Source organism: Talpa occidentalis, unplaced genomic scaffold (assembly GCF_014898055.3).
Source record: "Talpa occidentalis isolate TD23 unplaced genomic scaffold, MPIMG_talOcc4v2.1 talOcc4.15, whole genome shotgun sequence".
NCBI classification, from domain to species: Eukaryota; Metazoa; Chordata; class Mammalia; order Eulipotyphla; family Talpidae; genus Talpa; species Talpa occidentalis.
In genome coordinates, this window is record NW_023601543.1 from 66,025 (window position 1) to 93,437 (window position 27,413).

The following is a 27,413-nucleotide window of genomic DNA, read 5'->3' on the forward strand; positions in this document are numbered from 1 at the left end:
TTGGTGCTGTTTCAAACTTGGAGATAAAAAAAGTAAAAAAGTAAATCATTTGAGTAGTGTCATAGAGTATTGTTATGATTTTCCTGCTCTTTGGAAAAAAGATTTGTAAAATCACCACCTTAGATTTTTTTTGGCTTAGTAAATAGCATGAATCCCAAGTAATTTTATATCAAGGTATCCCAAGCAAAAGAATGCTTTCATTTACCCAAATTGCCTATCTCTGTAACATAAAGCAGTTGAGCTGAGCTTATGAATACATGTAGGAAGAACTGGCAGTGGATTGGTACCACTGCTCTTGCCAGAAGCTGGAAATTTCACAGAAACTCCTCTCCCTGTACAGTTAGAATTGTTTTACAGTGAAATGAACTCGTGTGAAACTTGAAAAGCAGGAGAGTGGAGGTCTCTGAAGGTTTTAAGGTTATAAGGTCTCAGGGTTATAAGAAGCAAAGATGCGAAGGTGCCTGGTGTACACCAGCTTTTCCTCCATCTCCCGCACTGCATGTCCAGCTCAGCCTCCTGGCCGCTGGTCCTGCTGACCAATTGGGGCTGTGAGACAGGGACTTGGCATTAGGCCTACTGACACTGACTTCCACACACCTTTCCACATGTTCCCCTTCGTAGACCCAACTTAAAAAGCATACTTTAGGCATTCTTGAGTCATTTTGCAAGCTCCAAACTGTTTGCCAGTGCCAGTGCTTTGTGTAAATGCTTAGCACTGTCCCTCTGATCCCCTAAAGGCTCCCTGCAAGACCTACTCTTCCCAGGTAGTTACATGTCTGTGTAAGCTTGAATTCTATATTAGTCCCCTTGTTTCTATAACACTTGTCTTGCTTCTGGGCTCAATGAACTCAAACTAATACTGAGGTCAACCACCCCCACCCCACCCCCTATTTATCATCCTTGCAATAAGGCTGTCTGAAAGAGATTTATTTCCTCTGTGGAACATTACAGGAGTGGCTGGGTTGTTACTGTTGTTACATCCGTTGTCATCAAAATACCCTGGGAACTGACCGAATGTCTTCATCTCAAGTCTGGGAAACACAGGTACCAGCAGAGTTAAGCAAAGAGCAGTCAAGCGATGTAAACTATTCACTCTGAAGGGAATGTATGAACAGTGACACTATCTGACCTTGTGGCCAAGGGTTTGAAGTAAAGAGAAATAGCTGGTGCCACTTCTTTGCTCCTAACCACCAAATCAATCATCATCTCTTTTTTTCCCTTTAAGTGTCATATTAGGGAATGCATACTTTAGTTGAAACCTGGAGGCGGTCTGGGAAGAAATTAAATGGGTTGTTTCTAGCCTGTACAAAAATATATTTTACAATCCCTGACTTCAGTTGCTTCAAAGGCTCGAAGTGTCTATTCTCTCATTGTGGCCAACCTTTTTCTACATCTGATCTTTTCCCTTCTTTTTCTTTAGTTTTTAGAATCAGTCATTCAACTTTAGATACACTTTTCAGAACTGAATTGAATTATAACACCTTGTGTTCTGTTCTGTTTCAACCAGGGTCTCAGGATAATAGTTGTAGAGATTGTGTGCTCATTTTAGAAGTATCTCGTTGGTTTCAGTACGGTCTACATTTTTTAAAGTTTTTTTGTGTCTTTTGGTTATAAAGAAATTTTATATACCTCAAAAAATGTTAAACCTCTTTTTTGAAAAGTCCAGGTAAGCCTTTTTAATGTGTTTTCCCATTTGTTGTGAACTGTAACCATGTTGTTCTGTAAAGTATGGTAAAATTTCATCAGAAGAAATTAGATTCCAGGAAGAACTTCTAAAACAAGGAACACATTGTATTACTCTTAAGTTTTTTTTAAAGATTTATTTATTTATGCATACAAGAACTGGGGCACAGGCCAGAGGTGCAGGGGGTGAGAGGATTCACCAGAGACAGAGTGGGGAGCAGAACAGGCAGATCCACTGAAATACACTGCTGAGGGGAGCAGCAGGCGAGTCAGGAGAGGTCTGCTGCGCCATGTGGGTCACCTCCCTGGCTGGGGATTGAACTCGTGCTGCAATGGCTGCGGACAGCTTCATAGATTGCGTCCCAACCCCCTGTGCCACCAGGGAGGCCCCTATTACTCTTAAGTTTTATTAATGCTTTCAGTTTTAAGTCATTTAAAACAAGACATGTGCTTTAAAAAGCATTCTTATACATAAATATACTAAAGGATGAGAAAGTACTTGATCCTTAAAACATGCACATCAATTTTATTCAGGTGTGTATAAGAAAGGGAAATAATCTTTTAAGTCATTTTTTTTTTTTGGATTAAAGACGTTTGGAAATCACTATTCCAGACTGCCAAATGCTTTCTGGGAACAAATATCTTTTCCAGTAGGAAATATTGATGTAATTAAAAGGTATTAGTGTTGATAAGGGGGGGGGCAGAAAAACATTTGTGCTAGGATCAGCAGGAAGAGTTCCAACAGGACTGAAATATGTCAAATAAATGAACCAGGTAGCAGAGCCAGATAATGTGACACATATATTTCAAGGCACATGACTAGGCTAAACAGGTGGGTAGGTTTCATAGGCAAACTGTTCTTTCACTGGGAATATAGTCAACTAATATGATTTCCATTTACTGGCACTTACTGATAAATAAATGCAATTTTATCTAGGGCAGCAAATGTCTTCCTTTCAGAAATGTGCCCAAAGTATGTATTTGCATGTGTTACAAGTAGTATGATTACACACAGTTTAACTGTCCATCCTCGAGTTACACAAAAGGCTTCTTCAAAACTGGGCAGATCAAAGAATTTATTAAACCACAAAGGATGTTCAAACTATTATTCTCAAACCCAAATCCTAGAGTTGACTCTTGACTACGTTCAATTTTGGGTTTTCCAAGACTGGGAAAATTCCCCACACCACATCCCTTCATACAGCTACAACACTAACACATATCCACTATGATTCTCTTCGTTATCTTTGGTGAGCCAGAGGAATGTGCCTCCTCACTCCCTCCACTATCCATTCCATTAACTATATAATTGCCCTAAATAGCCACTGAAGCAAAATTAATATAAAAAGAACCACCTTAAACAGCATTTAAGCCATCATCTGCTCAACTCAACTGTTGACAGGGAAAGCAGATATCAAGCAATGTGAGGCTGGTGAGAAGTCACAACTTTATTCCTGAAAGTCAACAGTGGGAGGACAAGGATAATTCATGTGCCTCTTCTTATGGGCCAGCAAAATGTACCCCATCTGACAGAGATATTTAATACTTTACCTGCTCAGGCTCCTAGAAACAAGCAGCACCAACAATTTATTACAATTCTCCATTTACATTGTTTTGAAGCACCTAAAACTCTTCCACAACAACAAAAGACATTAAGATAAGTCCTTAGCAATACTAGCTATCTCTTGAATACTTCTGTGTGCACATATAAATTTCCTCCATAGTTTTAGCAGACAGCTCCTAAGACTGGTGGTTTCTACCCTGGTGATAGTTGTATGCAACCACAAACAGAAATGTTTCCCAAAGTAGATGACACTAACAACAAACCAAAGGAACAAGCAAAATGCCTTTTTAAGGCAACTACTGCAATAAATGGTTCAATCTGAAGTGCACTGGAATAAATTGGTGGATAGGACAGAGATAAATTTGGTGGCATAGAACAAGATTACAAAAAGAGAAAGAAGAGGGTTGCTGAGACCGACAGACATCATCTGGCAGTATTAAAAGGCTTGAGTCACATGAATTGCTTTTAACTCCTTGTTCTCTGATATCCTTGGTTAACGATAACTTTTTCTTTTTTTATTTCTTCACACAGTTTGGCCATGTAAATCCACCACAGAGAGGTGACACAATGATATAGATGAACACCTGGAGGAAGGGGGAAGGCAATTTTATTTTTTGAATCTATCATATGCTCCTAAATATATAAAGCCAACACCTATTAATACAAGCACAAGTGCCATTAAAGTAGCAGTTGTGTAATAATACAACCCACTAGTCAAGGAAGTGGAATTAAAATGACCCTTTCTGATATCTCCTGTACTTGAATTCCACTCTGCTTTCAGCAGAGGGGCTGTCTTCACCGGGCACTGTGCAGAACCCAGCTATAAGACAACTGTTACTGGCAGGCACATCATCAATGGTCATAAAGATCACAAACTACCACCATTCCCTTTAAGTATTTTATTGTCAAGTACATTTCCAGATTTTACACATGGATTAATTTTTCATTATTAGGATGAGAAAAGTGTATTAAAAAACAATTAGTAGAGATCTTACATCCATATAAGCAAGAATGCTGCTACAAAATTTTCAGTCGATAATGACAGTTATTATTATAAAATCAAAGAAAAGTTGATTTAAGTAACACTGCAAAAACATTTATTCTACTACATATGAGTTAGCGATTTAATTGTAGTATTGAAATTTTAAATTGTATTTTTAATAGTATGTGCTTGCTCATATTATGTTCCAAAAATATATTTTAAACATTAGGTTCACTGCATTAGCTACTTTGCTTTACTTTACAATTGTAACTTTTTGAGATTAAGTGACTTATTTCATTACTCACATGACTGAGGAAAAATAATTCCACGTCCCCACTCCCCAATCAGAAATATATTTTGCTGCCTTCTTCCCCAACAAATGTTGGGGGGGGGGACAGTTACAGCAAATTATAACCATATTTGTGCCCATGTGCACGCACACTCACACACACACACACAGGCAATATTTGCCACAGCGGAACTACAAGGACATTTAAGCTGAAGGACAATGTGTTAGGTACCATCTTTCAGACAAGTCAATACTGTGTTGAGAACAGGGCTCTCCATGAAACAAGTGATCAACATATAATCTGAACTCAACAACAACGCAGCTTCACAAACCAATCTAAGGAAGGAAAAGCTAAGCTGAGGAGCTTAGAATGCACCACCTGAGGATCATGAACAAGGAAACACTCAAATCGTGGCACGATTCCCTGGGTAACATGTAGGACCTACGGCTGTACTTCTCTATTAGGAGGGCCCAGGGCCTTCACTGGGCTGGGGGGGAAGGCTGCCTTGCCCAGAGCACAGCGCCACCCTCCCCACTCCTGAGAGCAGCGGCCCTCAGGCTTTTAGTTCAGGACTTCTTTACTCTGAAAAATTAGCGAAGATGCCAAAGAGACCTTGCTTAGGGGGCTTGTGACTGTCAACACTAACCATACTGGAAATGAAATTTAAAAAAAAGGCAATATAACGCACTTCGAGTGTCAATAAGCCCATTACATATAACTACTTCTGTGAAGTCAGTTTTACATGCCACTTGGCTACAGTGACAGTGTCCAAATACTAATCTGTGTTTTGAATATGTGATTAAAGCATACAATCAGTCCACTTTAAGGCAGATTATTCTATATAATCTGGAGGAACCTGATTCCATAACCAGCTGAAAGGCCTTAAGAGCAGAGCTGAGGTTTCCTTGACCTGTGGTCACCTTTGCTCCTGCCCCAGAATCCAGACTGTGCTTCCCATGGACTTGAGACGTGCCTAGCAGCTCCTGCCATCATGTAAACTAATTCCCTGGGATATAATCCAGAAAAATCAAAGACAACAGTACATCTGTTAACAATTGCAAGTCCATGAAAATCAGACTAAGAATAGTGAGTTCTTAGAAATTTTAAATATGGTTGAAAATACACACACACAAACACACACAGAGAGAGAGAGAGAGAAGTGCTGGATAGAAGAATAAACAAAGCTGAAAATAAAATTTGTTTGCTGGAAGAATGAGCTTATTCTCCCAAAATGTATGCAAAAGAAGTTTTAAGAGCCTTCTAGACGTGTTGGATAGTTCAAAAAGGCTTACATGCAGATTCCAAAAGGAGAACAACATACAAACTACAGACAACAGAATGACTAAATATTAGGAAATTGAACTCACCATGTATTATAACCTCTTACTGTGTATCCCAAATGAAAGGATAATTCATTACAAGTACATTTAATAGTATAATTCAATACACTAACATTAAATGTAATAGTCTATCAATTCATTGGGTAGAGATACAGTTTCCTAAAATTAAATGCCTATTCCTACCAAAAAACTTCTAGCAGTCTTGAATTCATAGAAAATATCACTCTGATAAAAAAGTAGAAGCATTCCAAATAAAACTAAGTACTAACTAAAGATGCCCATGGCACCACAATTATTCAACATTATTGTCAAAAGCAAGAAAGTAATATTAAATTATTCACAACTGTGTGTATGTATAACTTCTTTATGAGGCTAAAATTAACAACCAGTATCACCCTTCACCTACAGCAAACAGCAGCTCGTGGCCCACAAGTTATGTTTCTGTGGTTTTAAAGGTTGTTTAAAAAAAGGAATGTGACAGAGACTATACGTGGCCTACAAAGCTTAAACAGTCACTACCTGGCACAGGCAGAATATTCGCTGACTACTGACCTTTACCACAGAAAAGAATCAACTGTAAGAGTCATGTAAGCGCACCAGACACAGAACAGATCAATCATAAACAAGAAAATAGAAATAAGAAATGGAATCAACTAGAAAAGTGAAATACAATTCAGGAGACGGCTTTAAGTGGAGACAGTATTTCATAGTGACTTCCTGCTGCCTGTCATGAGTCTCACCACCAAACCATACATTTCAGAGAGGAAAGCACTGAGTAAGCATTCCAGCACCTCACTGCCTGGAAATTGAAAAGTAAAATCACACGCTTTTATAAAGGACAGAAACTTACGATTGATACGACGATGATGATGATAGTGAGCTTGAGATTCTTCATACACATGGATCGGGCAAGATTTCTGCTGGTCGTTTTAAAGGTGACAGACTAGGGGGAAAGCATAATGGTTTGATTCCCAGCGCTGACCACCTGAGTGGTTCGCAGTAATAGCTACAGGACTTCTCACAAACTCTGCTGAAGGCCCAACGTTCATTCCCCCTCCCTCTCTTCACAGGCAGAGGCTGGCAGTTCCTACTCCCTCCCTAAAGCAGAAGGCACTCCACCAGGCCTACAGAAGCAGCGTGACCCCACGGGAGGCTCCCCTCCATTTTCTTATTCATGTGATGTCAGGCCCCAGACGTGGTTCTTTCCTTCTTATGTCTCCGCTACAGAAGGCTCCTTCTAAGCCAGGTGCCTGCAAATACATTTGCTTACTCTGCCCAGTACCTGTTCAATTTCCATAGAAAGATATTCACACATGAAGGTGAAAAGCCAAAGAACTTAACTCCTTCAGTTACCCTTTTTTAAAATTTTGTATTTATTTTTATTATTTTAAAATTTTTTTAATGTAATATATTTATATATATTTTACATCATTGTTCATTTTTGTACAATGTTTGCGTTCTCCTCTCAGGTGTAGTCCCCATAGAATTCCCACCACCAATTCACCCGTGCACCATCACCATAGTCCCCTGTGCTCTTCCCTCCCCTGTTTTGATCCCTCTCTTTCCCCCTCCCCTGCAGAATGACTCTGATTTATAGGTGTCTATTAATTTTTTTATTTTTATTGTTATTTTTTCCCTGATTCCTCCTATAAGTGAAACCATCTGATATTTTCCTTTTTCCTTCTTACTTATTTCACTGAGCATAATCCCTTCCAGCTCCATCCATGTTGCTGCAAGTGGCATGAGTTTATCTTTTTTGATTGCTGAATAGTATTCCATTGTGTATATGTACCACATCTTGATCCAGTCATCCAGTCATCTATTTGGGTTGTTTCCATATGTTATCTATTGTAAATAGTGCTGCAGTAAACACAGGGGTGAGGTATCCTTTTGGAGCAAGGTTTTTGTCCTTTGGGTAGGTTCCTAGGAGTGGAATTGCTGGGTCATAAGGTAGCTCCATTTTTAGTAGTTTGAGGAACCTCCACACAGCTTTCCATAGTGGGTTAACCATTTTTTTTAAAAAAGATTTATTTATTTATGCATACAGAACAGACAGAGTGACCGAAACACACTGCTGAGAGGAGCAGTGGGTGAGACAGGAGAGGTCTGCTGCACCATGTGGGCTGCTCCCTGGTCGGCTGGGGACCAAACTCGCACTGCAGAGGCTGCAGACAGCCTCAAAGTGCTGTGTTCAACCCCTTGCGCCACCAGGGAGGCCCATTACCCATTTTCTTTTGCATTAATTCCTCAATATCTACCAATCATTCCCACCAGGACACAAGCAGTTTAAAATATACACACAAACAGGGGCCTCCCTGAATACGCAGGGGTAAGTCTCAGCACTATCAAGCTATTGCCAGCCACTGCGCCATGAGTTTGATCCCCGGCCAGGGAACAACCCACATGGCGCAGCAGATCTCTCCTGTCTCCCCACTGCTTCCCTCAGCAGTGTATTCCAGTGGATCTGCCTGTTCCGCTCCCCACTCTGTCTCTTGTGAGTCCTCTCACCCCCCACACCTCTAGCCTACATCCCAGTTTTTCTATGCATAAAAATAAATCTTTAAAAAAATTAAATATACACCCCAAATTCCTTAATGTTCCAGCATTCCACTGTTAGGCATATACCTGACAGGTGCATGCACAAACTCACCAAAAGACACATACAAAAATGTTTCTAACAGCATTGTCTTATGTCAAAACTGGATACACCTCTACTGCCCATCAGAGATAGAATGTATGAACTGTGGTAGAGTCACGCAATGGAATACTATACAGCAACGACAATGAACCACCTGCCATTACATCTACACAATTCACAATCTATACGTGACAGGTACATCTCACAAATAAAATTTTGAGCAAAGAAAGCTCGATATAAATAGAGCACATAAAAGGTTTTACTGATGCTATGAAAAGTCAGGACAGGTCATCTTGGAAGGGAGGCGTGACTAGAAGGGGCTTCTGGGTCCAGGTCATAGTTTAATGTTTAAGCTGGGTGTTGGTTCCATGTATGTAAAAACACAAGGTGTGTGCATATGATTAGTGCACTTTTCTCTATGTTATACTTCAATGAGCTCTTTTTAAGCATTCTACTCCCTTACGCACACATTTGTCTCTCGCCACCTTCTCCAAAAGTCTATCCAGTAGAGCAGCTGACAGGGAGGCTGGCCCTTGGGTTTTTCTAGATATAGAAGCACAGGACACACATGGAAACACAAACCCAACTAATTACATCTATCCCGAAATACTCACAATGAACAGGGTGTGTGTGTTGCATAAGGAGCACCAGTCATTAAAAGGTAGGAGACAAAGTTAAGTAATCATCTTGGACCATATTTAATGGAACAAAGTCAACAGACAGAATGAGAGAATAATGGCAATAAAAATCATCTAACAAGTGTCCTCAGACAACAAGACATCATTGCCCTGGTTTAAAACAAATCCATTAGGGGACATGAAAAAGGAAAAACTAGGAAATATCAGATATTATGAAAAAATATATTTTTTAAAGAAAACTATGACATAATTTAAAAGTCAAAGAAAATATAAATAACAGAACATAAATGGCCAAAGGCTAATTCTGTGGGAACAACTTGAAAAATTCAGAAAAGAGAATAAAATGTCTAGGATGGAAATTATGAAAGAAATCATCAGATACATAAAAAACTTATCAAGCAAATCCTGGATTAATTTATACAAGCAATAGATAATTTAGTCCCTGCTGCATGCCTGGTGCTGATGTAGATACATATTAGCAATTGCAGAAGGAGAGAAGAAAACACTCTACCCCCCCTCCAAAAGCAATAATCAAGGGATCAATAGAAGACTTGAATCTTCACTTTGAAAGGCGTACCCAGCACAAAGCGAGAACATGGAAAGAAGGCATATATTCCCCCATACCTCAGTAACAGTTCATAACTCCCACGTTTTTATTTAATTCTACAAGTCTCTAGACTGAAGAGAAAAAAGATCACTATGCAGAAAAGAACTTAACCTTGCCCAAAAAGGGGTCTGGCCTGTGCCCTCAGCTGCTTGCCTGGGAGTCATGGGCTAGCCAAAGAGTCACAATGTAGAATGGGGACTAGTCACTCCAGAAAAACCCACTACATGATTTAGAGGAGGCTCTAGAAGAGCTGGAAACTGGAGATTGAAAATAAGCAAGTAAGGCAGTCAGCTGTGCTTACGTAATGAAACCTCAGTAAAACTGTCCATTTTAACAACAGACAATATTTAAGGCCATTTCTCAGATAGTAAATGGTCAGTTGATTACATGAAATCCCTTCCATACCCATCTGTTCTGGGGAATAGATATTTGTGGATCGTATTCTGGATAAGGACTTACTGCTTGCCATGTCCTGGCAACATCAATATTAGTGCCATTCTCATCCCCTTCTTGTCCCATACAACAGCTTTTCTAACTAAGGAACTTTATGGCAAATAAAATGAAACAAAGCTTTAAAAAAAAAACTGTACATGGAGGCCCACACAAGCTTTTCTGTTGGACAATACTTGATTTATGTTGTCACACACATCACACATCAGGTGGGATACTAATGTGTCTTGATTCCACAGGGAGAGCACAACAGAAGCTCTAGGTTTGGTACCTCCCAAACTCCACCCTATGTGCTTCCTCCCTCAGTGGAGCTTAATCTGTATCTTCTGCCTGTAATAAACCATAATTGTGAGTACAATATAGCTTTCATGGAGTTCTGTGAGTCCTTCTAGTGAATTATAAAACCTGATGGTAGTTTGAGGAACCAACTTGCAATTGATATCATAAGTGAGGACAGTCTGGGGGCTGTGCACTCGATATACAAATTTGGTGAGCTCAATCACCTAAACTCTGCAAATACTTATAAACTAAATCATAATAAAGAAATCAAAAAAGATGAAAATAATGTGGATAAGAAAAAGTGGTGAACAATGACACTAAAAACTTTAATATAGTCATGTGATTCAATAGGTCAGAAAGGAGATTCATCCACATTCCCCCAGTCAGTATTTGAACACTGACAAATCATCTATTTAAAACCAGTTCAGCTATAAAGAACAACTGTTATATGTTATCAAAGCTTCCCTTGTGGTTGGGTGGGGGTTGAGGCAGTGTTGTGTAAGTAGAAGAGAACAAGGAGATATAAAAATCCCCTTGAGAATGACAAGGCCTCTTCACTATATGTAGGTGATGTCATTAGCATGATGATGGATTATTTAAAAAATTGGCAAAGAACTTGAATAATTTCTCCAAAGACGATACATGAATGGCCAATAAGCACATGCACAGATGCTCAACAACATTAGTAGTTGAGATACTACTTCATGACTACCAAGACGGTTATAATGAAATTATGGAAAGTAACAAGTATGGTAAAGATGTAGAGACTCAATGTCCTTTTGTATACTGCTGATGGGAATGTGAAATGGTACAGTAGCTATGGGAAACAGTTTGGCAGTTCCTCAAAAAGTTACACATGGAATTACCAATTCTACTCTCACGTATAGATCCAAAGAAATTGAAAGCAAGGATTTGAACAGATAATGTTCACAGCAGCATTAGTCATAATACCACAAAAATGGAGACAATCCAAGGGTCAATCAACAGATAGATGGATAAACAAAATATGGTATAAACATATGAAGGAATATTATTCAGCCATAAAAAGGAATGAAGTTCTGATACATACTACAACATGAATGAAATCTGCCGTTGTATGAATCCGTTATATGAGTTACGTAGAAAAGGTAAATTCATAGAGACAGAAAGTAGATTGCAGGAGGCTGTGGATTGGGGGAATGGGGAGTTATTGCTTAATGGATACAGAAATTCTGTCTGGGATGATCAAAAACTTTTGGAAATGAACAGTGGTGAGTGATGGTTGTACATCGTAGATGTAAGTAGCATCATTGAATTACAGACTAAAAATGGTTAAAATGGCAAATTTAAGTTATATATATTTTAACACAATTTAAAAACTTATAATATATCCAAACCCAATGAACTGTATACTTTACATGGGTGAATTGTATGTCTTGTGAATTTTTATCATCAATAAAGAAATAATTCAATACAGTTGTTAAAAAAAAAATCTAAGTAGTGATAAAATGAAACTTTTTTTTTTAAATACCCAAAGTAAACCAAAAAAAAAAAAAAACAAGAAAAAGAGGTACAGAGGATGGGGTAAATAAAAACAAAAGAGCAAGATGGCTTACTTAAACACAACTCTCAATATTTACATTATGTAAGTGGAACTTCATATATTCAAGAAGTTAGAGGAAAGCATGTACATGTTAATGAGACACACTGATATAAAAATGATACAAAAATTATCCAAATCAAACTTAGAAGATAAAAAATACATGGTGGGAGTGATAGCAGATTTCAAAAAAATGCAGAAGAAAATGTAAGTAAACTTAAAGAAGATATAGCAGTATAAACTATACTAAATGAAACAGTGAAAAAGACCAAAAAAATGAACAGAGTATCAGTGAGTTGTGGGACAACTTCAAGTGACTTCATGGACACATAACTGGATTCCAAAAGGAAAAGAGAGGAAAATACCTGAAAAAATAATGGCTGAATGTTTTCATAATTTGACAAAAACTACAAACCCATAGCTGAAAAGTCTAGATCTACATAAAAGAACTAAGAGCCCAGAAATGGAAACTAGATGGGTAAATATAAAAGATGTTTTTCTTATTATTTAAATCTCTTTAAAATACAATTAACTGCTTAAATAAAAATAACAGTAAAGTTTGTAATATGTGTATAAATAAAACCATGACAACAATAGCATCAAGGCCAAATTGAAAAAACGGAGGCATACTATTGTAAAGTTGTTATACTATTTGTTACTACTTGAAGGCAGACCACGTAAATAAAAGACAAAGAACAGATGGGACAAATAGGAATCAAACAGCAAAGACAGTAGACTTAAAACCTTCCCAGAAAGGAAACTCCAGGCTAAGACTACTTCACTGGTGAATGCTTCTAAACATCTAAGGAACAGATAATACTGATAGTACCTAAAGTCTTTCAGAAGCTAGAGAGAGGTAACATTTCCCAACTTGTTTAAAGAGACATGCAAATCCCTGATACCAAAACCTAAAAAGAAAAATAAATTACGGATCAACATCCCTTATGAACACACAGATACAAAATTCCTGAACAAAACTACAGCAAATACAATAAGGCATTATATAAAAAGAATAGTAAGATCTTGTAGCAATGAAGACTATTTTAACATTCAAAACTCAGTGTAGTTTACCATATTAATGAAATAAAAAAGGTTAAAAACCATATAATCTTCTCAATGATGGAGAAAAACACTTGATAAAATTCATGAATGAAACTCTCAAATGAGGAATTGATGGAAGCTTTTTCCACATGATAAAGAATACCTGCAAAAAACCTGCAACTAACAACAATAATTAATGATAATATAGACTCTTCCCCATAAGATGTGCATCATGCAGCAATGTCCACCATCATCATGTATTCATTATTGTGCAGAAAGTTCTAGCCAGTGCAATAAGGTAAGAAAAAGAAAATGGCAGGAATCTGCCATTAGAATTAATATATGAATTTAAAGCTACTAGAATTAATATATGAATTTTGCAAAGCTGCAGAATACAAATTAGGTCAATATACAGAAATTAAACTTATTTGTATATATTAGCAATAAAATTTGGAAAGTGAAATTTTAAAATTTACAAAAGAATACAAAAGCCTGGAAAGTACTGAAAAGTAAACTTCACAAAATATGTGCAAAACACCAAAAACTACAAAACACCATAGCAAAAGAAAGAAATCTGAAAGCAAAAGTAGGGAAATGCCATATTTATGGACAGAAAGACTCAATGCTGTTAAGACACTAATTCTTTTTTTTTAAAAGATTGATTTATTTATACAAGAACTGGGGTATAGGTCAGTGGTGCGAGAGGGTGAGAGAATTCACCAGAGACAGAGCGGGGAGCAGAACAGGCAGACGGACCAAAGACAATGCTGAGGGGAGCAGCGGGCAAGGCAGAAGAGGTCTGCCACGCCATGTGGGTTTCTCCCTGGCCGGCCGGTAATCAAACCTGCACTGCAGAGGCTGCAGACAGTTTCACAGCACAGCGCTCAACCTGCTGCCCTACCAGGGAGGCCCAAGATACCAATTCTTCCTAAACTGACATATAGATTAAATGTAATCACAAAGATCCAAGTTTTTATAATGGAAAAGAACCTTATTCTGAAATACAAATGCAATGTGAAGACAATCTGGGAGAATAACAAAGTTAAAAGACATTAAGAGAATTCTATGAAGCCAGTTACCAATAAAATGTGGTACTGATAAAAAGAGAAAAATCAATGGAATAAAATAGAACCTCACAGAGGAGATAGATTAAAAAATTTGTGATAGGTAGATTGTATGATGGAATGGTTCAAAACGATAAAAAAGAACAAACTATTACTGCATTTAACATGGAAAAAAACATAATGGTGAAAGAGGCCACTCACAAGTGTTATATAAAATGATTCCACTTCTATAAATTTTAAGAATGGGTAACACATTAGTGTGATCAAAATCAGAAAAATGGTAACCTCTGCTGGGGATTATTAATTTGAAGGGCCAATGAGACGGCCTTCTGAGGTGTTGGAAATATATCTTGATCTAGGTTGAAGTCAAATGGGTTTATTTTTTTTTTATTTTATTATTTTTAAATTTTTTTAATATATTTTATTTTATATAATTCTTACAACATCAAATGGGTTTAGACATGAAAAATGACTGAGTTGTACACTTATAATAAATACACCTGCTATTTTATTGTATGTATATTATTCCTTCAAAAAGAGACAAACAGCACCTTTTGTTAGTTTGGGTCATATAATCAGCAAAATTATGCCAACTTTTATTTGGAAAGTAAAAGACTATACTAGTACTGATCAAGCAAGCACAGACCATTCCAGAAAAACTAAGGTAATCTTTAGGGAATAAAAATACAAGATGAATTGGAAGTATCAAATAAATTGGTCTGTAGATTTTCAGTCAGATACTTTGCCTCCAAGCAATGGGTTACAGAGAGTTATTATTGAACTTCAGGTGTTTTTACATCCCACACAGTGCCACCATCCCTCCAATTACTACCTGCTTTGATGAAGAAACTGTTATCTTCTGAAGACCTTTTAACAGATATCCCTGTAAAACTAACAGGGATACTTAGCTCTTAGTAAGTACCAGACACTGTATTAGGCACTTCGCATGTATTATCTGATTTAACACTTAAAACACTATGAAATCAGTACATCTTTATTTTACAGAGGATGACAACAGAAGTATAGAGAGGTTAAGTAACTTGCCTAAGGTAATACAATTAGTAAGTGGCAGAGATGGGATTCAAATCCACACAGTTTGACTCTTAACCATTACAATCTAGCTGTCATGTATACCACCACTCACTGAACACGATCACTTACTGATCTGTTTCAAGGTATAAAGTTCTACTCTACACTGAATTTATAATTGTGTAGACCCAAATTATAACTAATCTCTGCTCTGTCCTCCTTTTTTCCCACTGTAAATTTGTCATTTTTCCTCAAAACTTTCATCCACTAGCCAGATGGGAAATACAGACACACATAACTATAGCCTAAGTAGGTCACAAGGATACACTGTCCCCTTTAAGGCCCATCGGTCCTTTTGAATCCATGACACTTGCATGGTATCAGGGAAGCTCAAACTGTTGTGATAAGTAAGTGGTTGAACTATCCAGTTCTCAGGATTCAAACTGAGTTCACAATTGGCCTGTATGTTTGTTTCAGGTTTAATAAATTATACAGAGAACAGACTGGTAAATGCAGCTGAGCAATCAAATTATGTAGGCATGAGTCCAAGCTTTAAAGACTTACTTCTGTATATTGAGTATGTTTTCCAAACCAAAACTTCTTTAATGGCTATTAATGGGTCATGTTTTTTTCCCCTATACCTCATTGTCATCTTCATTACCACAATGCAATCACAAAATGGAGGTAAGAAAGAAAAATAAAACACTAAAGTATTAGATTTAAGACATTAGTAATCAACCACAGTTTCCCTACATCCTGAAAAATACTATAATATCCCACACTTACCGAATCCACAAGATTTTCTGTTTTATCTATCAATAATTCCAATCTTTCTCCTCGCTGAGCTACCAGATCTGAAAATGTTGGAAAAAAAGAAAATGTTTATATTATAAATTTGCTATTTTTATCTTTAAGTAAATTGCAACTTTAATTATAGTTAGTATTCTTGACAACTCATATTCATACAGAAGAACTTCTATCAGTAATAAAAGACTTCAATAAAACTTATCAACTAAAATAAGAATTTGTATTTTTTTCTGTTAAAGACCAGGTACTCAATATTTCAGGCTTTGTGAGCCAAATGATCTCTGTCACAATTAGTCAGACAGAAAATATGTAAATGAATGGACATGACTGTGTTCCCAATGAAACCTTATATAGAAAAACAGGAAGCTGGCCAGATCTGAGAGCTGTAGTTTTTTTAATCGCTATTTTTTTTAAAGATTTATTTATTTATACAAGAGCTGGGGTACAGGCCAGAGGTGCCGGAGGGTGAGAGGATTCACCAGAGACAGAGTAGGGAACAGAAGAGGCAGACTGAAATATACTGCTGAGGAGAGCAGCAGGCAAGACAGGAGAGGTCTGCCACGCCATGTGGGTAGCTCCCTGGCCAGCCAGGAACTGAACCTGTTCAATCCGCTGCGCCACCAGGGAGGCCCTAAATTAAGGATATGATCTGGGAGTAAAGAAGAAAATTGAAACTCTCCAAATGAGTGAAAATTGGACACTTTCAGAATTGCCATAGGAAGAGCTCCACAGACCCGTTCTGCAACAAAATAATCATGAATGGTAAAAATTATAAAGATAATAAAGCAACCATTTAAAAATTTTTGAAAACTGTACGTAATAAGGTCATGCAAAGGAACCCCCCATTAGATCACTAGTGGATTTCTCAGCAGAAACCCTACAGACCAGGAGAGAATAAAATGATATATTCACAGCGTCAAAAGGAAAAAATTGCCAGTCAAGAATACTCTATACAACAATGTTATTGTTAGGACATGAAAGAGAAATAAAGACATTTTTAGATACACAAAAGCTGAGGGAATTCAACAACACTAGACTTGCCAAGTAAGAAATGCTGAAAGGAAAAGCCGCTAACTAGTGACATGAAAACATATGAACGTATATAATACAATGATAAAGTTAAGCGTACAGTCAGATTTAGAAAACTAATTCTGTAATAGGCTGGTGCAGTAAATATTTAACCATAGCATAAAGGCTAAAAGAAAAAAGTATCAAAAATAACTATAGCTACTACAATTTGTCAATAAATTCACAGTATAAAAGAGGTAAATTTTGACATCACAAATATAAAAGGGAACATAAACAGGCAGAGCTTTTGTATGTGATCCAAGTTTTAAGCTACTATCAGTTTATATATATATATTTTTTTTTAAAGATTTATTTTTATTGATTTATTTATTTATTTATATAAGCACTGGGCACAGTCAGAAGCACGGGAGGGTGAGAGAATTCACCAGAGCCAGAGCGGGGAGCAGAGCAGGCAGAAAGACCGAAGTACACTGCTGAGGGGAGCAGCGGGCGGAAGGAGAGGTCTGCGCGCCATGTGGGATCCTCCTCCAGTGGCCGGGGAGCAGCCAGGGATCGAACCGGCGCTGCAGAGGCTGCGGGCAGCTTAGCAACCCAGCACTCAACCACTGCGCCACCGGGGAGGCCCTACTATCAGTTTAAAATGGACTGCTTTATCTATGTTTTATGCAAACCCCATGGTAACCACAAAGTAAAAACGTATAGTAAATTCTCAAAAGATCAATAATAGGAAAGCAGAGCATATCACTCTGGAAAATCACTTTATAAAGGCAGGCAGGGAAAGAGGGAAAAAGGAACAATGGAATTATAAAACAGCCAGAAAACAATGGAGAGGATGGCATTACTAAGGCTTATCAATAATTACTCTGAATGTAAATGGATTGAATTCACCAATTAAAAGGCAAAGAATGGCTGGATGGATAAAAATAACAATCCAACTATATGCTGCCCATAACAGACTACTTCTGATTTAAGTATTCATGTAGACTCAAAGTGAAGGGATAGAAAAAGATATTCTATGCAAGTGGAAACCAAAAGAAAGTAGCGAGCAGCTATACTTTTATCAGAAAAAAATTGACTTTAAGCTAAAAGTGATAACAAGAGACAAAGAAAGTCAATATATAATAATAAAGGAGCCAATTCATCAAAAGATATAATAATCATAAATATATGTACACACAATATCAGTGTACCTAAATATCTTAAACATACACTAACAGAAATCCTGCCATTTGCAACAACATGGATTTCACGAGGGCATTATGCTTAGTGAGATAAGTCAGACAGAAAAAGACAAAAAATGTACAATATCACTTACATGTAGTACCTAAAATGCCAAACTCCGAAAGAGAAGAGAATGGTCATTACCAGGGACTTGGGGGTGGGGGGAAATAGGGGAGATGTTAAAAAGTACAAACTTGCAACTAGAAGATAAATTGTGGATATCCAGTGTACAGAATAGTGATTGCTGCCAACAATATGTACTATATATTTTAAAATTGCTAAGAGACTAAATTTTAAATATTCTTACCCCCCCCACACACAAAAGATAATGTGGTTTGATAGTGATGTTAGTTATAACTAAGATGGTAATTACAATGTAATAATATATGAATGTATCTAATCAACATGTTATACACCTTAAACTTACAATGTTATATGTAAATTATATTTATTTCAAAAATAAAACAAGGACAAATGGGGATTTATAGCCATAGAACAGAGGGAGTGAACAGTGAATGAATTACTAAGAGGAAAAATCAAGGGTAAGGGATTATTGCTAAACTGGCCTAAAAGAATCTTGCTAAAGGCAGGCTAAGGCCTACATCAATGGTAGATGATGAGGAGCTTGATCAGCAATCAAGGGTAATCATGTACCAGGGTTGGTAAAGGACTGACTTCGGGGGAGTCTGCTAAGACTGGCTCAGGCAGGCCGAGGATGCGCCCAGGATAAGATCTAGTCAGGTAAGGTTAAGGGGAGGCTGTCTAATGTTTGCTCAAGCAGAGTTTCTGTCATGTAAAACATGTTTAAAAATGTAAAGAAGACCTAAATAAATGGAAAAAACTCTCATGTTCATGGTAATATTCCCCAAATTGATCTATAGATTCAACACAGTGCCCATCAAAATCCCAGCTACCAGTTTTCTTTAACAGAAACTAACAAGCTCATTCTAAAATATTTATGGAAATGAAAAGTACCCAGAATAGTCAAAGCAATCTTGGGGGAGGGGGTGAAATTGGAAGACTCATACTTCCAGATTTTAAAAGTCCACAATAATCCTGATGGTGTGGCACTGGCATAAGGACAGACATACAGATAAATTGCACAGAACTGAGAATCCAAAAATAAACCAATACACCTATGGAAAACTGATTTTTTATTAGGATGCTAAGACCTGTCAATGAGGAAAGAAAGTCTTTTCAACAAATGGTCTGAGACAACTGGATATAAACATTTAAGAGAACTAAGTCAGACCCTTCCCTTACCTTATACACAAACATTAACTCAAAATAGATCACAGACATAAATGTAAGAGCTAAAACTATAGCTCTCTTAGAAGCAAGCACAGGAGTAAATCTTTGTGACCTTGGGTTAGGCAATGGTTTCTTATGTATGACAAAAGACAAACAACAAAAGAAAAAAAACAAATCAGACTTTATCAAAACTAAAAACTTTCATGCTTCAAAGAACACTATTAAGAAAATGAAAAGACAATCCATTAGAATGGGAGAAAATACTTGCAAATCATCCTGAAAAGGGTGTATACAAAGAGCTCATATATATTTCAATGATAAAAAAGCAACTCACTTAAAAAATAACAGATTTTGAATAGATATTTGCCCAAACATAAAGAAATGGCCCATAAGTGCACAAAAAGATGATCAACATCATTAGTTATCAGGGAAATCAAAACAGAATCTTAATAAGCATTTCACACAGATCAATTGGCCATAATCAAAGACATAATACCAAGAGGATATGGAGAAACTGGAATTCGAATGCATTGTCACTGAGAATCAAAAATGGTGTGGCCACTTTAGCAAAGTTTGGCCTTAAAGTTAACATGTAACCCAGCAATTCCACCCCCAGGTATATAACCAAGAATATGGAAGAATGATCACAAAAAAACTTGTACACAAATGTTCAGAGAACCATTATATTCATAATAACCAAAAAGTGGAAACCATCCAAATGTCTGTCTAGTGATGAAAACACATCAATACAATTAGAAATTATTCAGCGATAATAAGGAATGAAGTACTGATACATGCTACACATGAATTTCAAAGTTATTATGATATACCAACCATTTTCTCTGACCATGAAGGCATCAAACTAGAAATAAACCATAAAAGGAAGGCAAGTAACTTTCCTACCTCATGGAGATTGAAACCCACATTACTGGAAGACCACTGGACTAATGAGGAGATCAAAGAAGAAATTAAAAAATACTTTGAGTTGAATGACAAAGAGGACACCAATTTCCTAAATGTATGGGATGCAGCAAAAGCAGTAATAAGAGGAAAATATATAGCAATAGAGGCTCAGGCTGTTGAGCGCAGTGCTGGGAAGCTGTCCAAGCCTCTGCAGTGCCGGTTTGATCCCAGCCGGCCTCAGAGCAACCCACATGGTGAGCAGACCTCTTCTGTCTCGCCTGCTGCTCCCCTCAGTAGTGTATTTCGGTACTTCTGCTTGTTCTGTTCCCCGCTCTGTCTCTGGTGAATCCTCTCACCCTCCCGCGCATCTGGCCTGTACCCCAGTTCTTGTATAAATAAAATTAATCTTAAAAAAAAGAAACAAGAAAGAACTCAAACAACCTAATCTCAAAGCTCAAAGAACTAGAAAAAGAACAAAAAAAAACCCAAACCAGTAGAAGAAAAGAAATAATAAAAATCAAAGCAGAAATAAATGAAATCAAAACTAAAAAAAAAAATTCAAAAGATCAAGAAAACCAAAAGTTGATTCTTCGAAAAAATAAATAAAATAGACAAACCCCTAGCCAGGCTCACAAAGGAAAAACGGGAGAAAGCACAAATAAATAGGATCACAAATGAAAGAGGAGTAATCACAACAGACACAGCAGAAATCAAAAGAATAATCAGAAACTACTATGAACAGTTATATGCAAACAAGTTCAACAATATAGAAGAGATGGACAAATTCCTACAACTCTACAATCACCCAAAGCTAGATAAAGAAGAAATAGAACACCTCAACAGACCAATTATAAGCAGTGAAATTGAAATGGTAATTAAAAACCTCCCCCAAAACAAAAGCCCAAGACCAGATGGATTTACAAATGAATTCTACCAAACATTCAGAAACGAGTTAGTGCCTATCCTTCACAAACTCTTCCAAAAAATTGAGAAGGAAGTTATAATACCAAACACGTTCTATGAAGCCAACATTACACTAATACCAAAACCGAACAAGGACAACACAAAAAAGAACACTACAGGCCAATCTCTCTAATGAACACTGATGCAAAAATCCTCAATAAAATTTTAGCTATCAGAATCCAACAATGTATTCATAAGATAATTCACCACAACCAAGTAGGATTTATTCCAGGGACACAAGAATTGTTCAACATCCAAAAATCAATCAATGTAATCCAACACATCAACAAAAAGAAATATAAAAACCATATGATAATATCAATAGATGCTCAAAAAGCTTTCAACAAAGTACAACACCCATTTATGATAAAGGCCCTTGAAATTCTCATGATATAAGGAATATACCTCAACATCATAAAGGCCATATATGACAAGCCCATAGCTAGTATCATTCTCAATGGCAAAAAGCTGAAAGCATTTCCATTAAGATCTGGAACAAGACAAGGATGTCCACTCTCATCACTGCTTTTCAATATAATACTGGAAGTCCTAGCCAGAGCAATAAGACAAGAGAAAGACATACAAGGAATCCAAATCGGGAAGGAAGAAGTCAAACTATCACTATTCACAGATGATATGATAATATACATAGAGAACCCCAAAAACTCCACAGAAAAACTAATTAAACTCATCAATCAGTTCAGTAAAGTGGCAGGATACAAAAATCAGTAGCCTTCCTATACACAAACAATAAATCTGAAGAAGAAATCAAAAAAACCATCCCTTTTATTATTGAAACAAAAAAAAATCAAATACATGGGAATAAACCTAACAAAAGAGGTAAAGGACCTATACAAAGAAAACTATAAAACACTTAAAAGATATAGAAGAAGACACAAAGAAATGGAAAGATATCCCTTGCTCATGGATTGGAAGAATTAACATTATCAAAATGGCCATCCTACCAAAAGCAATTTACAGATTCAATGCTATTCCAATAAAAATTTCAATGACATTCTTCAAAGAAATAGAACAATTATTGATGAAATTCATATGAAATCACCAAAACCCCGAATAGCCAAAGCTCTCCTGAAAAAAAAAGAGAAGGGAATGGAGGCATCACACTCCCAGATTTCCAACTACATTACAAAGCCATAATAATCAAAACTGCATGGTATTGGAACAAGAACAGACACACGGACCAATGGAACCCAACAGAAAATCCAGAAATAAACCCACAGATTTACAGTCAACTAATCTTTGACAAAGGAGCAAAGAATATGCACTGGAGCAAAGAAAGTTTGTTCAATAAATGGTGCTGGGAAAACTGGGTCGCTACATGCAAAAGAATGAAGCTTGACTACTACCTCACACCATGCACAAAAACCAACTCAAAATGGATTAAAGAACTAGACATAAGACCTGAAAACATAAAATATATAGAAGGAAATATAGGCGAAACACTACATGACATGCACCTCAAAGACATCTTTACAGACACATCACCCAAAGCGGTGATAGTGAAGGCAAAGATCAACAGCTGGGACTACATCAAATTAAAGAGCTTCTGTACAGCAAAAGAGACAATAACCAAAACAAAGAAAAACCCCACCGACTGGGAGAAAATTTTTGCACACAACACTAATGATAAAGGACTGATCACAAAAATCCACAAAGAGCTGATGAGACTCAATAAAAAAAAACAAAATAATCCAGTCAAAAAATGGGCAGAAGAGCTAAAAAGAAACTTTTCCAAAGAGGAAATGCAAATGGCCAACAGGCATATGAAATAAATGTTCAACATCACTTGCAATCAGGGAAATGCAAACCAAAACTACAATGAGATACCATCTCACACCAGTGAGAATGGCACATATTAAAAAAAAAACTAGCAACAAATGTTGGCAAGGATGTAGAGAAAAAGGAACTCTCCCACACTGCTGGTGGGAGTGCAAAATGGTCCAACCACTATGGAGAGCTGTGTGGAGATTTCTGAATCTACTAAAGATAGTGCTTCCATATGATTCAGCAACTCCACTCCTAGGTATTTTACCCAAAGGACTCAGGAACATTAATTCAGAAGGACACCTGCACCCTTATGTTTATAGCAGCACTATTTATAATAGCTAAGCTATGGAAACAACACAAATGACCAAAAATAGATGACTAGATCAAGAAGATGTGGTATATATACATGATGGAATATTACTCAGCCATCAAAAAAGATAAACTCATGTAATTTTCAGCAACATGGATGAAGCTGGAAGGGATCATGCTCAGCAAAATAAGCCAGAAAGAAAAAGAAAATACTGGATGGTCTCACTCGTAGCAGGAATTTAGAAAACCTAAATAAGGGACCAGGAAAAAGACTAACTGCAATAAAGTAAAAACCAAAATCAACAAGCAACTACAGACCAGAGACACACTACAGTGGGGGGGCAGGGGGAGGAGAAGAGGGATTAGGGTCAGAATAAGGGGGCTGAGAATTGTATGGAGAATATAACCAAAATGAAAATGCATACATTATGCAAAAATGAAAAATGATGTAAAAATTATATAAAATAATTTTTAAAAAGTCATTATGATAAGTGAAAGAAGCCAAGACACAAAAGGCAACATATTGAATGATTCAATCGACATGAAATGTCCAGAATAGAGAAATCTACAGATACAGAAGGGAGACTAATTGTTGCTTAGGTCTGGAGGTTGGAAAGGGGAGTGACAATAAATGGATAGATTTTTTTTTGGGGGGGGTCAGAAAAATATTCTAAAGTTGCTTGTGGTAGTAACTGCAATTCTGTGAATATAGTAAAAATAACTGGATTGTATGGTGAATTGGATGGCAAATACATCTCAATAAAGCTGTTAAATGGTTAAATGGAGATGATTACAAATGTTTTTTTGCTACATTTTAATTGTTCTTTCTGTAATTCTAAAAATAAATCCTTTAAAAGTAGTTGATTTAAAAGTCTCATTTTCTGGAAACTTTATGCATATGCAATAAATATGGTAGTAGCTCGCTGGTTCCATTTTCATGTAAAATACATACATTTGGTACCCAAAAAGAGGGGAAAGAAATATTAGTACTTTTTAATAGGTTTGCTAGTCTCCATCTAAGACATAAAATTAAAACTACAATCAATGAAAGGAAATTGGTTCTGATAGCCAAGAGACAGACATATCAAGAACTGCAAATAAGTTTCTGCATTTTGATTATTAATCCCATTCCTGGGAATTGATGTCAATAAAAAACATAACAGGCACAAAAACATTGTAACGTTTGTTTCTGTAACATAAGCCTCTAAATTAGTGCTACCTAAGAGTGTTATCATTTCAACTAAGTCTCTAAGCACATTGCTCAGTTCAACTGCTACTCTCATAGCAAGACATTCTCAAGGAAGGAAACACATCACTGACTTACATTATGGAGCAAGTGTTTGATCTGGTTGTGAAACAGCAATCTGAGTGCATTTCTTTAAAGAATGGAAGTGTCCAAAACAAGGACATGACTGGTAACCTATGATACACCAACTGCATGAGCACAAGGCAGACTAGTAATAAATAGCTAACATTACTTCTGTCATCATGGTAACCATAGGTTCTATTCTATCCTTTCCGAAGATAAAGAAAAAAAGCTCAGAGAGGTTACAGGAATGATCAAGGATAACAGCAGGAAGTGAAATCAGGACTCAAACTCAGAAATATATGACTACAAATCTTGATTGCTGCCTCCACAGTCCTGAATATAGAGTATGATTCTAACTTTGCATACATGTGATAAAATTTAAAGGAAAGAAAATATAAATAAATTTTTAGGATGGTGAGACCAGGAGTAAATTCTTAAAAAATGTCTTTACATAGGGGTGGGGGGAGGGAGGGGAGAGATTGGGGTCAGAATGGAGGGGTTGAAATTGTATGGGGAATATAAAAATAAAATTTATTATTAAAAAAAATAATAAAATTTACAGCCATGTAAAAAAAAATGTCTTTACATAACTTGTAACTGTTCTAATAAATGTAAAAGTAATTCAAATAGTAAATTCAAAGTATATGTAAATGTACACATAAAATTTGAGTCTCAATGAAGTATCTTATGTATTATATAATCATTTTTATTCAATTTTATAAGTCATTGTTTATGAGATGTTCCCTTAGAAGACTTATTTTTTTGCATACAAGAACTGGGGCACAGGGCAGAGATGCAGGTGAGAGGATCACCAGAGACAGAGTGGGGAGCAGAACAGGCAGATCCACTGAAATACACTACTGAGGGGAACAGCGGGAAGTCAGGAGGGGTCTGCTGTGCCCTATGGGTCAGCTCCCTGGCCGTGGATCGCACTCAGGCCTTAACGGTGATAGTGCTGAGACTCAACCCCTAGGCCACCAGGGAGGCCCCAGAAGACATATTTTAAAGGATGGTTCTCAAACTTGAGAATGCTCTGGAATCCTCTGAAGGACTCATGAATACATATTACTGGGCTCCACTTCCAGAGTTTCTTATTCAACATATCCGGGCTGAAGTCCAAAAATGCATTTCTGGGGATGCATTTCCTGGGGATGCTGATGCTACTGGCCCAAGAACTACACTGATGAGAGCCAGTGCTTTTTAAAATTTAGCATCATCCTAAATTAAGTATCAATGCATAATCAATTAAGAATAAACTTGATGCATTTTTCAGGATAATTTTAACATGTTAAACAGATTGTTGACACAACACAGGCCTATGGAATTTATAGTATAGTTGATTATTTTGAAGAATACAAAACAGTTTTTTGATCTAATTCTTTCAATCAAGAACAACAAACTTTCTAAAGGGACAAAATAACTGTAAGTATCAGTAGGTACTTATCTCTCTGTGTTTCTCCAGTCAAAACTGACTAAATTTTTTTTCTTCTTTTTTTATTTTTTATAATAAATTTTATTTTTATATTCCCATACAATTGCAACCCCCTTATTTTGACCCCAATCCCTCCCTCCCACCCCCTACCCCCCATAGGGTGTCTCTGGTTCATAAAAACTGACTAAATTATTTTTTAAGTTTGTTTTTAATTGAGATAATTTTGGATACCCCCATCAGGTATTGCCACTGCAGCACACTTACCACCAATGCACTTGCAGACCACCACCACAGTCCACTGTGCTTCCTTCCCTCTTTGTTCTTACCTGCCCCCCATCCTCCTTCCTCTGGAGGCTTCAGTTCTGTAATGACTAAATTATTCTAAATTGCTGAATGTCATAAGGTTTGAGAAATTAGTGTTGCTAAACAAACCAACAAATTTAGAATGAAGAACCAGTCAAAGCCATGCATAAAGTAGACAGTATCATAGGTATGTAATCTCCTTGTCTCAGCTGATAAATAGCTCCCAACAGTAAGAACAAAAGAATGCTGTTTCAGCCTCTCTACAGTATTTTGACCCAAATCAAGTAATCTATCATCACTCTGCCCACATACATGTAGGCTATGCCTTGAAACATACCTATATTTCGGACCATGATTCCTTTCAGTTCATCCACTTGGGCTTGAGTCTCCACCACTTTGTCTAGGCCCTTATTCTCAGAGTGATGCTTCTATAACAAAATAAGATTTAACTTATGGTAGCACACATTATTTACAATAGGAAAACAAAAGGAAACGCAATGACACTGAAGAGCACTACAAAGTTATATCTACAAATTTATGCAACAGGCTGTTACTTTATTCAAAACCCATCACCAGACCTAAGTGCTAGCATGTAAAACATGTTATAACCATTTATTTTAAATGAAGGTAAGTGTATTATAACATATCAAATATACATGAGGCTCCAGGGGCAGAGGTGGGGGTTCTATTTGGTTGTTAAAAACAGAAAAAATATGTCATGACTTTCCTGACAACCCAATATAATCTGTGCTCAGATAAAGAGGAAAGGACACAGGAAGACTGTTTTTGGAGCAGGGAACCAAACTGGAAGAGGGCACGCAAATTGTCCCTCACTTCTTGGATATGATGATGTAGGTACTTGCCCAGCTTCTGAGGATTTGTTCTTATATCTGTTGGGATCATAACACACACCC

General features: G+C 36.9%; 1 protein-coding gene across 2 annotated transcripts in view; it reads right to left on the reverse strand.

The window, feature by feature from the left end:
- Nucleotides 1-1,803: 1,803 nt before the first annotated feature.
- VAMP7 (vesicle associated membrane protein 7) overlaps nucleotides 1,804-27,413 on the reverse strand; it is a 43,581-nt gene continuing 17,971 nt past the window's right edge. Inside the window, exons 5-8 of one of the 2 annotated variants that reach the window (XM_037511728.2) lie at nucleotides 26,837-26,927; nucleotides 15,971-16,038; nucleotides 6,710-6,802; nucleotides 1,804-3,831 (exon numbers count right to left, since the gene is read on the reverse strand). In XM_037511728.2, the coding sequence (XP_037367625.1) occupies nucleotides 3,763-3,831; nucleotides 6,710-6,802; nucleotides 15,971-16,038; nucleotides 26,837-26,927 (321 nt within the window). In that variant the 3' untranslated portion in view covers nucleotides 1,804-3,762. The remainder of the gene's footprint in view (nucleotides 3,832-6,709; nucleotides 6,803-15,970; nucleotides 16,039-26,836; nucleotides 26,928-27,413) is intronic. The other variant, XM_037511729.2, reaches the window with a different exon arrangement.